Source organism: Anoplophora glabripennis, unplaced genomic scaffold, assembly GCF_000390285.2.
Source record: "Anoplophora glabripennis isolate ALB-LARVAE unplaced genomic scaffold, Agla_2.0 scaffold1044, whole genome shotgun sequence".
Taxonomy (NCBI): domain Eukaryota; kingdom Metazoa; phylum Arthropoda; class Insecta; order Coleoptera; family Cerambycidae; genus Anoplophora; species Anoplophora glabripennis.
In genome coordinates, this window is record NW_019417254.1 from 77,505 (window position 1) to 93,801 (window position 16,297).

Genomic DNA, 16,297 nt, shown 5'->3' on the forward strand with positions numbered 1-16,297 from the left:
TATATATATATTTTATGCCTATACATATTATTCTCCAAACGCAATTAGTAGCAAGATTCTATATATTTTAGTAATTAAGCAGTGTTTTTAAGTTAATACGACTCGCCAAAGTAAAAAAATAATTCAGGTTAGGTATATTTTTTTACTGAAAATAGCAGTTAATTTACATTATCGGATTGTTAATGTGAAAATATAAACATTAGACTGTTGACTATTCCATGTTATACGTGTTTTAAGGTCACTTTTGAAGAAAAAACTACATGTAATTTTAAAAATCGTATTTCTGCTTTTATAATGAAGGAATAGTAATTATAAGATTGTTCAAGTTTATTAACTAAAAATTATTGCCTACTTAATAAAAAAAATATTATTGCCCTCGATAATCTATTACTGATTAATAAAACCTTTACTCTCTTTCCTTATAAGATTGTATGTACACAAATTGGATCCGTTCCTGAAAAATCGGGCAAATATCGGTCTAGCGTAAATTATTAGACTTGAAGCGTTGGCCGCTAGAGCAGCACTTGCCGAGGTCCCGTTTCGTGACTCACGCTGGGCGATATTTTTGTACAAAATCCCGTTCTTAACGGAGATATAGAGCCCCAAAGGGGTACCCAGTGATTTACCTTTTCGGTTCTAACTTTTGAACCGACTTGTATAATTTAATAAAATTTTAATATTTTATGTAGGCCATAAAAACTTATAAAACCATACTACAGTAGATGTTTTACACTGTCAGGGAAGTCAGGAACGGACTTGCCATCACACTCGTTGTGCTAAAATTTTGACAGGTGTCACTTTACAGAGCTCAAAACTGAATTTTTAAATACATTGGTTATTCCTCTTTAAAAAAGGTACTCTACATTTGTTTTAAAAATAAAATTAGCCGTTTTAGAAAAATTCAGTTTTTGTATAACACGTTTAAATTTAATTATAAAGTTTATGAACATAAGCTATTTAAACATAATAATAATGGAATAACATCACAACTAATAATTCGTATTAAAATAATAAAATTTGGCATTATTATTAAATATCATAAATGCTTACATGCATCTAACTTTTGGATGGACAAGCACTCGGCAATTGGGTGGAGACAAGAAGAATTTATTCTGATACATTTCCAAATCACTTAAACGCAAGGGTGTTAAAAATTCGAATGTTTTGCTTCTTCTTGATTACAGCAGATTTCCAAAATGATCGCTTTTTACATTTCCTTATCCGACAGATGTTTTCTCGTTGTACTAGAAACAATATTCCAAAATTATCTCGAATTTCGTTGCAATGGTGTGCTATTTTTTCTAACAGCAGGTTTTTCCTGGTGTAACCTGGCGTCGAATACACAAGCCTCTTTAAATTTCTTCATAAAAAGAAATCCAATGGAGTCGTATCGGGCGACTTCGGTGGCCATAAAATAGGCTCATCTCGACCAATTTACTGATAACCAAAAACATTTGATAAGTGCTGACAGAACTAAATCTGATTTCTAATTTCTAGGGCACATTTTCTAATAAATCATTTAAGCTTTGTTGCAAGAATTGCAAATACATGGCACCATTTAATATCTTCAAAAAAGAACGATCCACTGAGATGATTCCCAGTAATTCCCGCCCATATGTTAACTTTGAGTTTTTGTTGGTGTTTTGTCTGTACTATTGCATGGGGATTTTCTTCATGTCGGATATGCAAATTATGGCAATTCATTACTCCGTCTCGATTGAAACTGACTTCGTCCGTGAACAAAATAATAATAATAAAATTTGTATTTTACCTAAATCGTTGCAAAAACCAATTTGCGTAATTGACTCATGCAGGAGACATTTCATGTACCTTTTGGACGTGATAAGGATGTAGCAGTTGTTCTGGAAGGATCTCATGAACGGTCTACTTTGTCGCATGAACTTGGACCGACAACTTTCTTACACTATTGGAGGGATTTTCAGCAATCTCATCCAGAATTTCCTCTTCTAACTGAAGGTTCCTTGCTCTTCTTGAAGGCCCCTCCTCTGCCACGATGCGGCAAAAAACTTCTTAAAATGTATTAGCAAATGATTAGCTACTTTTAGCATTTTTTAATTTCACTTGAGTGTTTACCTCTTTCTCGTAAGCTACGAAACGTTGATTTGGAAATGTATCAGAATAAATTCTTCTTGCCTCAACACAATTGCCGAGTGCTTGTCCATAAATTAGACGCATGTCAGCATATTCGTTATAGGAATAATGCTCTATTATTTATTTTTATGTACTCAATCAATCAGACAATTTTTACAAGTGTTGTCAATAACGACATAAAAACGACTAGTGTTTTATTGCAGAATTCTGATTTATTTTTTCAATGACGTGATATACAAAAACTGATTTTTTTCGAAAACGGCTAATTTTATCGAAACAAATGTAAAGTACCTTTTTAAAGAGGAATGACCAAAGTATTTAAAAATTCATGACACCTGTCAAAATTTTGGCCCAACGAGCGTGGTGGCAAGTCCGTTCCTGACTTCTCTGACAGTGTAAAATATCTACTGCAGAATGGCTTTATGAGCCTTTGTGGTCTACATAAAATATTAAAATTTCATTAAATTATACAAGTCGGTTCAAAAATTAGAACCGAAAAGGTAAATCGCTGGGTACCCCTTTGAGTCTCTGTATCTTCGTTAAGGGGCACTTTAGGAATTTTATTTTATGACAAACTAGAGTTATTTTTGTTGAGAACAATATTGATATTTTCATATTTACTATTGTTATATCATATATGTATAGAAAAAAGAAGATAGATGTTGCTAGGAAGTAGTTGTAAATAAAATAAAAGAGAAAGTGACGTATAAAAAATTATTGAACTGTTAAAATATAGTTTTGTATTTTTAAAAGATAATAAAGGAGAAAGAAGGAAGTCCGAGTGATTATTTTTAATAGAAATTTAACAAATATATATCAAGAGAAATTCAAGAATTTTGTAGAGAAAAAGGCATAAGATTACAGTAGACGGTGGCATATAATCCAGAGATGAACGGAGTGGCTGAACGAATGAACAGGACTTTAATGGATAAAGCTCTAACTATATTATTGGATTCCAATTTACCAAGAGAATTTTGGGGTGAAGCTATTTACTATTCAGCATATGTGACAAATAGAAGTCCCACAGTATCAAAGGCCAATACACCTAGTGAACTATGGGAAGGAAAAATTCCAAATGTGGCACATTTAAGAGTTTTCGGTAGCACTGCATATAATCATGTACCAAAGGAGCTAAGACACAAGCTTGATGCAAAAGGGAAAATACCTACTGTTCAGGAGGATATAAATTATGGGATGAAGAGAACCGTAAAATTGTTGCTGCTCGAAATGTAATATTTGATGAAAAAGACTACAAAAAGGAAGAGACTGTAAGTATGCCAATTATGCAGATAAATATGGAAGAAAATAAGAGTGAATTGGTTAATGAGGGAAATATTGATATTCAGGAAAAGAAAGAGAAGAATGCAGAAGAGGAAACAAGAAAAAAAAGAAATCGACAGAAACCAAAATGGCAAGATGATTATGAAACAGATTTTAATGACGATGATGAAGCAATGTTTGCATTATTAACCTGTCAACAAAATGATATTCCGTTAACTTATGAAGATATAGATTTAAGGGAAGATAAAAGAAATTGTGGAAAAAAGCCATAGATGAAGAGATAGAAGTATTACATGAAAGTCAAACTTGGGATGTTGTACCACAAAAAGGTGACATATATACTTTAGAATGTAAATGGGTTTTTACAAGAAAATAAATAGGAAGTAATAAGCTGTGTAAAGCAAGATTAGTAGTTCGAGGGTTCCAACAGCAAGGAAATTTTGATGATGTGTACTCACCTGTATTGAGGCTTCAAACTTTGAGAATACTACTGTCTGTTGCAGTTCAACGTGACTATTACATTCATCAGATGGACGTAAAAGGAGCCTTTTTGCATGGTAAGATTGATGAAGATGTATACTTAAAACCACCGGTTGGACTGAATGTCAGAGAAGGACATGTTTTAAAATTAAATAAGTCGTTGTATGGACTAAAGAAATCGCCAAAGTATAAGTGTTTTAGTGAGACTATTACAAGTTACGGTTTTAAACGATCTGAGAATGATTTTTGCTTATATACGAAAGGTGATTTGTATTTATTGTTGTATGTTGATGACTTATTAATTTTAGGAAATAGTATACATGAAATAAATTCATTAAAAAAATTTGTATTTACTAAATATGGGTGATAAAGACTTGATGTATTTAGGCATATTAATTTCACGAAGTTCAGATTCCATTTATATAGATCAAACAAGATATTTGCATAGTATTTTGGAAAAATACGGTATGACAAATTGTAACAGTATTGATACTCCAATGGATGTTAACTTAAAATTAGATGAAACAGATACCGTTGATCAGTTGTGCGAAAGAAAATGTAGATCTTTGATAGGTTCATTGATGTATGTAACAATGGGGACAAGACCTGACTTAGCCACCTCAGTTTGTTATATAAGTAGGTTTCAGATTAATGTTAATGACCAACTATGGAAAGCTTTGAAAAGAATATTACGATATGTTAAAGGTACTGTAAATTATAAGTTAAAATATGTTTAAAATAATAATAGTTTACCTCTTATTGTAAACTAATTGGACTAGGGATACAGATAGGAAGTCAACTTCTGGTTTCTTGTTTAAAGTATATGATAATACAGTTATTTGGAAATCAAGAAAACAAAGTACTGTAGCACTCAGTACAACGGAAGCAGAATTTGTGTCGTTATGTGAAGCTTCAGTGGAAGCATGTTGGATTAAAAAATTGTTATTAGAATTGAACATCGGCACAGATACTGTAACCATTTTTGAAGATAATCAAAGTACAATAAAATCAGTTAAAAATAGTGACCAAAAGCGATTAAAGCATATGGATATTAAGTTTAACTTTGTGAAACAAAAGGTTGAAGAGGGTGTTATAAGTGTAAAATATATTTGTACCCAGCAACAATTAGCTGATATCTTAACCAAACCACTGTGTAAAACTACATTTAAAATATTAGCAAAAGAATTAGGTTTATGTAATGAAAACATCAATATTGAGGAAGAGTGTTGAGAACAATATTGATATTTTCATATTTACTATTGTTATATCATATATGTATAGAAAAAAGAAGATAGATGTTGCTAGGAAGTAGTTGTAAATAAAATAAAAAAGAAAGTGACATAAAAAATTATTGAACCGTTAAAATATAGTTTTGTATTTTTTAAAGATAATAAAGGAGAGAGAAGGAAGTCCGAGTGATTATTTGTAATAGAAATTTAACAATTTTGACCTCCCCCATACACTCCCGAGAGTATGCCATATACTTACCAGACACCCAGTATACAGGGTGTTTCACTTCGAGTGAATCAAACTTCAACCGCAAATAGGACTCAATAAATAATTTAGAATTGCCTTATAAAGCAAGGGTCTAAGTCTCACCGTTATCACTGTTCAGGGCCGTATTGGTCGGTTGTTAAAATCATATTATGTACAAAATCTTTGATATGCCTACAACAGATTGATTCAAATTTGGTATGGTGTTAACATTTACACATGTGCATAATTTATTGTAAAATTTACAAATTTTCGTAGGTCAGTGGCGTAGGAATGGGTAGTAGTGGAACATTTTTACCCCAACTTCTACGCCAATGACCTAATAATCTTTTGGGGTCCATTTTTAAATTCCCTGGACAATTCTACATAAAAAGGTATACATGTTGAAAATCGGTATAATGTATCGTTTTATCGAAACTCTCAGTTGAATAGGAGACCATATATGTGTCTTCTAAACTACCTGAATCATTTGTGCTGCTCTTTTTGAAAATACCCTGTATATATAGTCTCAGCAAATTTTTGCTCATAACCCAGAGTTTCAATCTACGTCCAACATTATGAGATATATTTAAATAAATGACATATTTTTTGTTTTTAATTTCTGCGACCCAAAACTAGTCATAAAAATATACATACTATACGAACTTATTTCTTATTTTGAGGTAGAGGTAAAGTCTGAGGTGTCGGGACACCCTGTATTTTATAAAATAGGAAAGGTTTACTTACATCGTTTCCCTTCCAAAAGCTTTTAGTAAACCATCAACCAGTAATGCAGGTATCAGATGATATAAAAGAAAATACGCATAAAACTTGTATAAGTTATTTACCATAGAACATGAGGGATACCAAAGTAAATTAGTATACGGGGCGTCCCATATTGATTTTCGGCCATAATCCATTAATTCTTTGTGGGTCATGACTGTCTTCTCACCAGCAGCAGCGTTGTAGACTGGAATTTCATCTATGTCACTGAAATGATTTTAAAGGTAAATTTTCAAATGCCGTTAATTTTATTTACTAATTAATTGAGTATATTTGCCATGTTTAGTGTTGCAGCATAATGTAAACACAAAATAAAGAAAATGTAAGAAATCTAATCGCGGAATCGCATATTAAATCTAATCCTGGTAATATTTGGTGATTATTACATAACTTAAAAAATACCTCTATTATCCCTAACTCAGTGAATTATACACAGGTCGACAAAATTTGGCCGACACTCTAACCTAGAAATTAGAATGAACTTTTCCAATTCGAGGTCCAAATTTCTCAATTGACTCTGGTTGCCAAAATCGCGATTTTCGACATATTTGAGGTTATTCCAGATGGATAGGCAATTTTTTTTGCTAAAACCATTAATGGGGTTTTAAAATACTCTTTAAAACGCAGTTGGATTTATCCCGATATCATTTTTCCTCTTTGAGAAACCGCATGTTGAAAAGTAGTTTGACGTAGTATTTCTCGATTTTTGAACATCCTGCAACACAGCACCACACCAGGAATTAGGGATCTTACATGTTTTTGGGGTCATGAATCTGAACTCCAAAATCCTCTATCACGTCAAATTTTGTAATAAACTTCAAAATATTTCTAAAAATTCGATATACGATATTTTACTCATTATATCAATCTGGAAATACATTTACACGCAAAATGGGCTAATACGCTCAATTCCGAACTCATAAACCCAAAAACTCTAAGCCCATAAACCCATAAAGTTTGTGATGCTGTGTTATGTTTGTATATTCAAAAATCAAGTCTAATTACTAAATTTCAACATGCGATTTCTCAAAGACGAAAAATGATATCGGGACAAATCCAAATGCGTTTTAAAGAGTAAGTATAGTACTTTAAGACCCTATTAATGGTTTCAGAAAAAAATTACCTTTCCGTGTAACATAACTTCAAATACCTATGCCAAAAAATCGCGATTTTGGCATTTTTAGGTTAGGATATCTCGAAAACCAGAGCCATTTGAGAAATTTAGACCACGAATTCGAATTCAGGGCACCAAAATCCTTTACGAAGTATATTCGAGTTGTTAGGTTAAAATCTCGTGGTCGGTGTTATCATAATAGGGCCATTAATGATATGGCATAGTAGATGTACGTGCATTCATGATGAAAGGAACAAATTCGTTTAAAATTTAGGTAATTATTGTGGAAATACGCTCGGACACGTCGATTAGCATTTTTAGTTGCGTATTTTTTGACAAGAAAATTATAAACAGGATGTAAAGAAGAACATATGCAGTCATCATTGATTTTTTTTAGTGGAACATTCTTTATATTATGCCATTTTTTAATTGTACGGTAAATTCTGAACACTTTTTGTAGAACATACCATGTCTCTAAAATCAGCGGTTTTCGGAATAATGATGTTTCAAAATTAATATCTTGAAATACACACAAATAATTAAATAAAATTGGACAACCTTGAAAATTTTTTTAAAAGCCAATAAAAACAACCTGGTATGCCAAATTTTATCTTAAACAAAATAATTTTCTTTGTATTAATCGTTTTTCATTCCTTGACCCCTAGACCATTTTGATGTAGGTAGTATTTTGTGACAATAAAAACCAACCGGCGTTTAGTTTGTCAGTGTCATTTTGTCAGTTTTTCGTTTCATTTTAAAAGTGCATTTATATGAGAAAGAACGTATTCCTCGTCTTCGTCGGGCAGCTGAGGCAGTCTACACTGCAGTTCCAGGCTATCGGCGAAAGCCTCAACCTTTTCCTGGTTCGTGTAAACCACCCCCACACTACCGTGGATTGGAGGAATTTTACGGCGAGCGGTCTGTCGCAGGGCCCTCTGCGTTTTCCAGAGGCTGTTGTCTTGTGGATCCAGCGACTCCAGGTGCCTAGCCCAGTTATCCTGGGCCAGTTCATCCAGAGCCGCCTTCACCCGTCTGTTAAGTACGTTTAAGTCATGTCTGTGTCGGGGGAGGCGGGTGCGGGTGGCAAGCCGTTTCGCACGTCGTCTGTCACGTATTAAGTTTTTTATGTCATCGGGGAGGGTGCCCCGGGGGTTTGTCAGTCGGGGGACAATAGTCTCCGTCGTAGTCTGAGTCAGGGCGTTTTTAATGTCAGTCTCAAGGGAGAGGATTGCCGCCTCCAGATCATGGGTGGTTTCGATGACTGGGAGCGCCATGTTTCCTTGCATTACTGTTCGGAAACGCTCCCAGTCAGTGAACCTCCTCGTGAAGGTGCCTTCATATCTCTGTCTTCGCCCCAGATCCAGAAATATTGGATTGTGGGCGGAAGACCCTTCGTATTGGGTGGATATTTGGGCATTTAACGGTATAGATTTTAAGAGGGCAATGTCGATAACGTCGGGGCGTCCTACGGGTCCGTAATGTGTCGGTTCTGTCGGTCCGAGTATAGTCAAGTCGTCGTGTCTGTCTTGGTAATTCAGCAGGACGCGACCTCTTGTGGTCGTCGTCCCGCTGTGCCATATGGGGGACTTCGCGTTGAAGTCCCCGATGGCAATTGTCTGGGGCCAGGAAAGGATTTTGTCTAAGTCATTGTCAAGTAGTGGTAGTCTGGGTGGGTGGTAACAGGACACCACCGCAACGTCTCCATGCCGTAGCGATCTCACCGCTATCGCCACGGCCTCTGTGTTTTGAGTTTGGAGCCGCTGCAGCGGATAGTGGTCGATGCACTTCTCCTTGAACTCAGCAAGAAGTGTATAATTTATTTAATGTAATTCATCCTTATCGACCTCCAATTACTAGATCTACCATCAGTAAAATTGAATTGAAATTTGCTGAGCACGGTCACGTTATAGTCCACAGTACAGGCTCCCCTGGAAAGTTGATTACCACATACTTTATAAGCCCTGAGGAGCATCCTTTTGACGATTCCTCCGCTTTTCCACTCGGAAAAGTCCAAAAACATAGCAATTTCCCGGGGTCTTGAAAAGTCAAGACCACATCTTTTATTTTTAGCTTAAGTAACTAGAAATTTTGTTGCAAATGCGGATTAAAATTTGTCCGACAGAAATTCTTCCGACATTGACGTGTCTACCGGTCGAAACATGCCAAAATAACAGGGTATTGAAAATCAATTACCACATAGGTAATTTTTAGTAAAATTAATTGTAAATAATTAATTCAGTCAAAAAGTATTGTTGTCCGACAAATTTCAAGCCGCGTTTTTTCAGTCCGACAGCTGGAAATCGGAATTTTCACGGGGTATGAAAAATCGATTACCACATGTCGGACAAAAATAACACACGATAGAAAAGTGTTTTTTATAAGCAAAAATTGTAATGTCCGACAAAAATATATCCGCAAATCGTCAGTCCGACAAAAAATGATGAAAAAAATTTCGTAAAAAATGTGCACATGTATTTATAATTTCTAATAAGGTATTTTCATGTATTAAGCAAAATTCCATATAAATATACAATACAGGGTGTTTCAGAAAGACCTCCCGTAAATACAGGGGGTGAGGACGACAAAAAATAAGAATTTTTTGTCATATGAACTATATGTCTATCTCCTCTTCTCAAAGCTCAAGCTTACTTTGAGAAAAGTCACTTATTTTATAGTGTAATATTGTAAGAGTTTAATTAAAAGCCTTTTTTCTCGAAAATCGTCCACATTAGGAAGTTCTAACAAGAGTGCATTATTTTTAGAAAATAAAATTGTACAATAGAAATTAGAGCCCGACTGGTAAAAAACCTAACCTTAAAAAAAATATAACTTAAATTGTAATAAGAATGTAGCATAACTAGCGCTTTCTATGAAATATACAAAAAATAATTAGACTAGCGTATTTGGCACCCTTAAAAACCTCGGGCTACCAAATTTCATAAAAATATTTCGCACTATTTGGAAATTTTCATAAAAATGTTATTTAAAAAATTTTATTTTGTCTCTCTGTATCTCGAAAACAAGAGGAGATAGACATAGAGTTCATAAGACAAAAAATTCTCATTTTTTATCATACTATCACCCCCTTTATTTACGGGAGGTCTTTCTGAAACACCCTGTATATATTTTTCGTTTTATTCTTGTAATTGTAAATCTCTATATGCTCAATTTAGCCAAATAAATATCGAGAAAAGAATTAAACGATTTCAAAAAAGTATGTATGGTGTAAAAAAATTATGCACAAAAGTTTTGGGATTTTCTTTTAGAAAAATAGGAAAATTTTTGTAAAGAAAAATAACAAACGCGAATGAAAACTTGAAAGAGAAAAAAGGATTTTTATATCAAGTATAATATTAATTTATTTAGAAATAATGCATTATGCACTAAGATCGTATTAATCGCCTCAAAAATAACTTCATTTGTTTATAACTTTTAAATTTTTAAGCATAAAATAAGCAATATTATAATTATTTATTTGAAACAAATAATAATTTACATAATAATAATTAATAACCATTTATAAATATGAAATTTTTGGAGTGAAAAAATTAAATTTCATCACGTTTATTGATTTATTGATTTTTTAATAATTTGCGGACATTAAATCGTCGGACACTTATATCACTATTTTGTACAGTAAATTTAAAAGTGGAAAAAATGAAAATTAGATATGTGGTAATCGATTTTTCATACCCCGTGAAAATTCCGATTTCCAGCTGTCGGACTGAAAAAACGCGGCTTGAAATTTGTCGGACAACAATACTTTTTGACTGAATTAATTATTTACAATTAATTTTACTAAAAATTACCTATGTGGTAATTGATTTTCAATACCCTGTTATTTTGGCATGTTTCGACCGGTAGACACGTCAATGTCGGAGGAATTTCTGTCGGACAAATTTAAATCGGCATTTGCAACAAAATTTCCAGTTACTTAAGCTAAAAATAAAAGATGTGGTCTTGAGTTTTCAAGACCCCGGGAAATTGCCATGTTTTTGGACTTTTCCGAACGGAAAAGCGGAGGAATCGAGAAAAGTCGCAGAAGAAAAATATCGTAGACTCGTCAAAACGAAGCTCCTCAGGAGTTATAAAGTATGTGGTAATCAACTTTCCAGAGGGGGCCTGTACTGTGGACTATTAGAGATTTAGCTAAAGGAAGACCAGCAGAAATATCAGAAGATTCTAAACTAGACGTTTTACTAGAAACTGTAAATAATCCCCATGTAGCCGTTAGGACAATCTCCAGGAATTGTAATTTGTCATCGGGACACAGTCACAAATACTCCGAAAAAATAAATATTATCCTTATAAGGTTGAATTGATACATGAACTATTAGAAGGCGATTTTGACCGAAGAACGCAGTTTTATGAGCAGATAATGAATAATCAAAACTTAGATTCCACTCGAAAGATTGTTTTTTCTGATGAGGCTACTTTTGTTTTAAATGGACACGTAAGCAGACAAAACTGCAGTACTGGGCAACTGAAAATCTTCGTTGGTCATCAGTCTGGCACAACACAACATCGTCGAAAAATAAATGTTTGGGCAGGTATTGTCGAAAACCGAATTCTTGAACTTTATTTTTTTGAAGAAAATTTAAATAGAGAACGCTATTTAGACATTCTTCAGTTTGAACTCATCCCGCTTTAGCTGCTGTGTTTCCTAATCCACAAGATCCAGATATACCTTATAATGACATGGTTCTAACACAATAGGGCACCTCCTCATTTTGCAATTGCTGTTCGACAATTTCTTGAGTTAACTTTCCCCAATAAATGGATTGGACGCAGAGGTCATATTGAGTGGCCACGAAGGTCACTGGATTTAACCCCTTTAGATTTTTTTGTCAATAGACCAAATAATCTTGATGACCTGAAACAGAGAATACGCCAGGAAATAACCCTTATTCGAGCAGAGGTAACTGAAAACGTTCAACGGGAAACAATCCTTCGACTTCAAAAATGTATTGAAGTAAACGTACAAAACATTGACATTTGTTATAAAGCAATTGTTATTTAAATAATGTTTTATGATTAAACATTTTTTTATCCATTGATCACATTTCAAACGTCATTATTACGAAAATCGCTCATTTTAGAGATATGGTATGTTGTACAATAAGTGGTGTTCAGAATTTACCATCCAATTAAAAAATGGCATAATATACAGGGTGTTCCATTAACAAAAATCAATGATGACTGCATATGTTCTTCTTGAGATATCCTGTATACAACTTTCTTATGTCGAAAATTCCGCAACTAAAAATACTAATCGACGTGTCCGAGCGGTTTTCCACAAAATAATTACCTGAATTTTAAACGAATTTGTTCCTTTCATCATGAATGCACTGTGTAAATGATATATTTCAAGACATTCAGATGTATATCCTCTTACATGCTGACGACATGAACCTATTTGCATCTACATATTGATACATTTCAAGATCGTTATCATTTACAAGAGTTGTCGAAATAAATTTATGGTGCCAAAATAATAAGTTGCCATTAAATGTCTCCAAGTCTAACGTTGTGAGTTTTACAAGAAAAAAAAGTTGCTATTCAGTTTGACTAATATAAATAATATTATTTTTAATTGACACTTGCAATTTAAAGATCTGGGTGTTTGGATGCAAACTGACTTTTGTTCCTCTATCGAGTATACTATATCTAACTACTACAAGAATTTGGGTTTTGTTTTTATTATGAGGAATTCACGATATTTTAGGGATGTTTCTACCCCTCTTTAATGCATTTGTCGGACTAAAGCTAAATAGATTTAACTTTAAGAGTTGGTCTTGCGTTGGGTCTACTTTTTCATACTTTTTCTGTTGTGCCCGTATACAGACTGCCCTGACATTCTCTGTGGTATTTACTCTAATTGGATTTGTATCTGTCTGTGTAGCTGTACTTTAAATAAATAAATAAAAAAACCGATCCCCACATAAAGTGACACCCTGTATAGGACGATAACATTTTTAATCCATATAAGTAATAGGTATATTTTTTACAAATTTTAAATAATTTTCAATAAGTCTTCATGTCTTGAAACGCTGAATAGTGTGATTGTTCACCTTTATATAAACATGGTAGTTCGATGTAGGAATAAATAATAAGGACAAGTCAGTTAGAATTAAAGAGTTGAATAGAGAACAACTAAGTATGTAAATTTACCTAAAATAAAGGACATTGTTACCATAAGTTATTTTTTTATAACGAGGAATGATTTCTGAAGGATTATCTTTTTTTCTATAAAATGTTTAAAATTAATGTTAATGAAACTTACTTAGATAATGCCTTTTCGTAGGTAATCAGGATTAACAATTTTGTTAAAATGTCCACTGGAATCCAATCAAAAGTGGAATTTTCTTCTCCATAACATGTTTTTAATACACCTAGAAATGTAATATTAAACAGGTGTTTTACTATTTTTTAATATGCTTTATTAATACATTTTTGTTTCTATTTAAAACAGAATATCTCAAAATATTAATCACCACAGAATGGAAATAATTTCATAAAAAAAGATAAATTTGCTCCGGCATTTCTTCATTCAATTATTAAATTATATTTACGAGTATGTGAAAATGATCTTTCTTTTCTTTACAAGGGGTTAGTTAATGTAATCCAAACAAATAAAATTATTTTCGTTTGATTGAAGCTTGACATTATTCATAGTAGTAATGTTAAATATAATTTTTTATTCACCTTTTCCTCCACCACAGAGCAGACCCACTGGGCCATTGAAGTTTTCAATCCAGCCAGGAATTGGTTCGTTTAAAGACGGAACAACTACAATTTAAACATCAGTAGTAAAAGTTTCAAACAACATAACATTTGTAGTGTTGATAATACAAAGTGCGTTCCAAAACAAACAGGACTTTTCAAAAATAGGTATTCCTAGTAAGATTATCTATTGGAAATTACATGCCTCAGAAAGTTAGATCCTTCATTGTCAAAATTTCATGACATTTGGATGAATAGAAGTAGATCTATTGCGTCTGAAGTGATGTTTGTGTCATCGGCATCGGTACAAAAATGAGCATCGAACAAAGAGCTAATATTAAGTTTTGTTTTAAACTTGGTAAAGCTGATTGATGAATCAAGATTATGGTAATGAATGTTTATCCCGTCGCAGAGTTTATGAGTGGTATACGGGTTTAGAAACGGCCGTGAGGATATACTTACATGATGAGCAAATTATTGGCCAATCGAAATCCGTGACCACCGCAGACCATCGAAAATGTGCATGAATTCATAAAAGATCAGCCAAAATTTTCATTGAAATTTATGGAATTAGAATTGAGCATCTCTAAAACATCAATTTATCCCATTTTGGACGAACATTTGAGTTACTGAAAAGAGCATGATTTGTTCCGCACAAGTTAACTGACTATCGAAAATTGCTCAGAATTCAACATTCGTGTTTTCAATATGATCCAGAAACCAAGCGCCAAAGTGTCGAATGGAAGGCGTCAAAATTAAAAAAAAAATCTCGTTTGGAGGGAGCATTGTCCACAAAGAGTTCGTTCCACCAGGCCAAACCGTTAATGCACAATTCTACAGGGTGTCCCTGAAAAGGATAGACAACTCTCGACCACAGATTCCTTGGATGAAAATAAGACTATTTAGCCTAACTTACCTATATACAAAAGTGCACGCCTACTGAGATATAGCCTTCTAAATATAGAATAGATAACCTATTGTTTTCAAATAATTTGAAAACTATTTTTCTTAGAAACTTCAAATTTGATACACTTATTTTTTTATATAAGGGCAAGGTAAATATAGAATTTGGAGATAATACATATACAGGATGATCTATTTCTAGTCCCTGTGCGCCACTGGCTATCCCATAACTTTTTTGTGTGTATGCCAATGACGACAGAATTTATATTCTTAAAAATAAGCACTATTTTAGAAGATTTTTTTGCTCTTACAAAATTTCGATATCGTTTATGGCTCTCGAGTAAAATTCGCATTTTTTATACTTTAAATATAGGCAAAAATTCCGATTTAAATAAAATAATTTATAACTGCAGCCTCAAAGCAGGAAATAATAATGAAAAAACGTCACATTAAAAAAAATAACTACACATTTTTGGTATTAGTAGTATCAATCAATAAAATAAAAATCAACACTAATATTTTAAATAAACAATATCAACTAATAATGTAAGAAAGTCAACATTAACATTTTAAATAAACTGATATTTGTAATCACATTAAGATAATATTACAGTAAATGCTGAAAGTTACTTTCTTGTTCTTCAACGCAAACATTAGTTCTTCGAAAATTAGAAATTATCCAATAATGTTGCATTACCTCTCATAACATTAATTTCAAGTTGTATTCTTTCCCATATTCGTTTTCTGTATTTACTGAAAAGTTATTTTAAAATGCGGTCCTCAACGCTCCCCAAATGAAATAATTACATGGGTTTAGGTCCGGGGATCGAGGTGGCCATTTTAAAAGGGCATTATTTCCTCTCCTATCCACATGTTAGACCTTTAATAACCTGTAATACCTACCTGTACCCTGTAATACCTACCTGTACCCTGTAATACCTGTAACCTGTAATAACTGGTCTTTTAATACTTTATTAAAGGAACTTTTTGAAAGCCAATATCTGCCGCTAAACGCCTTTTATTTACTTGAGGAATTTCTTCGATCCTTTCCAAAATTCGTTCCTCCAGCTGAATAACTCCGGCCGTACATTATCCACGATTTAATGTTACAGGTAAAAAACGTCCTGTTTCCAGAAGGCGTCTCTCCGCATTAGCAGATATTTTGTGATTTGGAGTTCTTCGATTAGGAAATCTTTCAGCATATGTTCGAACAGTAGCACAACAATTTCCTTCATAATAACCCAAAACTACTAACATATTAGTTTGTTCAGCAAAAGTATAAATTGCAATAAAAAACAAAGTAAGCAAAAATTAAATCACAGCTAGCTTGACACAGAACCTTTTAATTATTGTTATGAATTTGTTTCTCTGTTATATGGCACCTCGTACTAGAATGTTCTATTTATCTTAAACTGATTTTATATTATT

At 33.1% G+C, this 16,297-nt stretch overlaps 1 protein-coding gene across 2 annotated transcripts in view; it reads right to left on the reverse strand.

Moving 5' to 3' along the window:
* The window catches only part of LOC108912340 (fatty acyl-CoA reductase 1-like), a 48,194-nt gene that overhangs the window by 23,374 nt on the left and 8,523 nt on the right, over nucleotides 1–16,297 (reverse strand). Inside the window, exons 4-7 of one of the 2 annotated variants that reach the window (XM_023456092.1) lie at nucleotides 13,949–14,032; nucleotides 13,527–13,635; nucleotides 6,094–6,336; nucleotides 5,473–5,541 (exon numbers count right to left, since the gene is read on the reverse strand). In XM_023456092.1, coding sequence (XP_023311860.1) covers nucleotides 5,478–5,541; nucleotides 6,094–6,336; nucleotides 13,527–13,635; nucleotides 13,949–14,032 — 500 coding nt within the window. In that variant the 3' untranslated portion in view covers nucleotides 5,473–5,477. The remainder of the gene's footprint in view (nucleotides 1–5,472; nucleotides 5,542–6,093; nucleotides 6,337–13,526; nucleotides 13,636–13,948; nucleotides 14,033–16,297) is intronic. The other variant, XM_023456091.1, reaches the window with a different exon arrangement.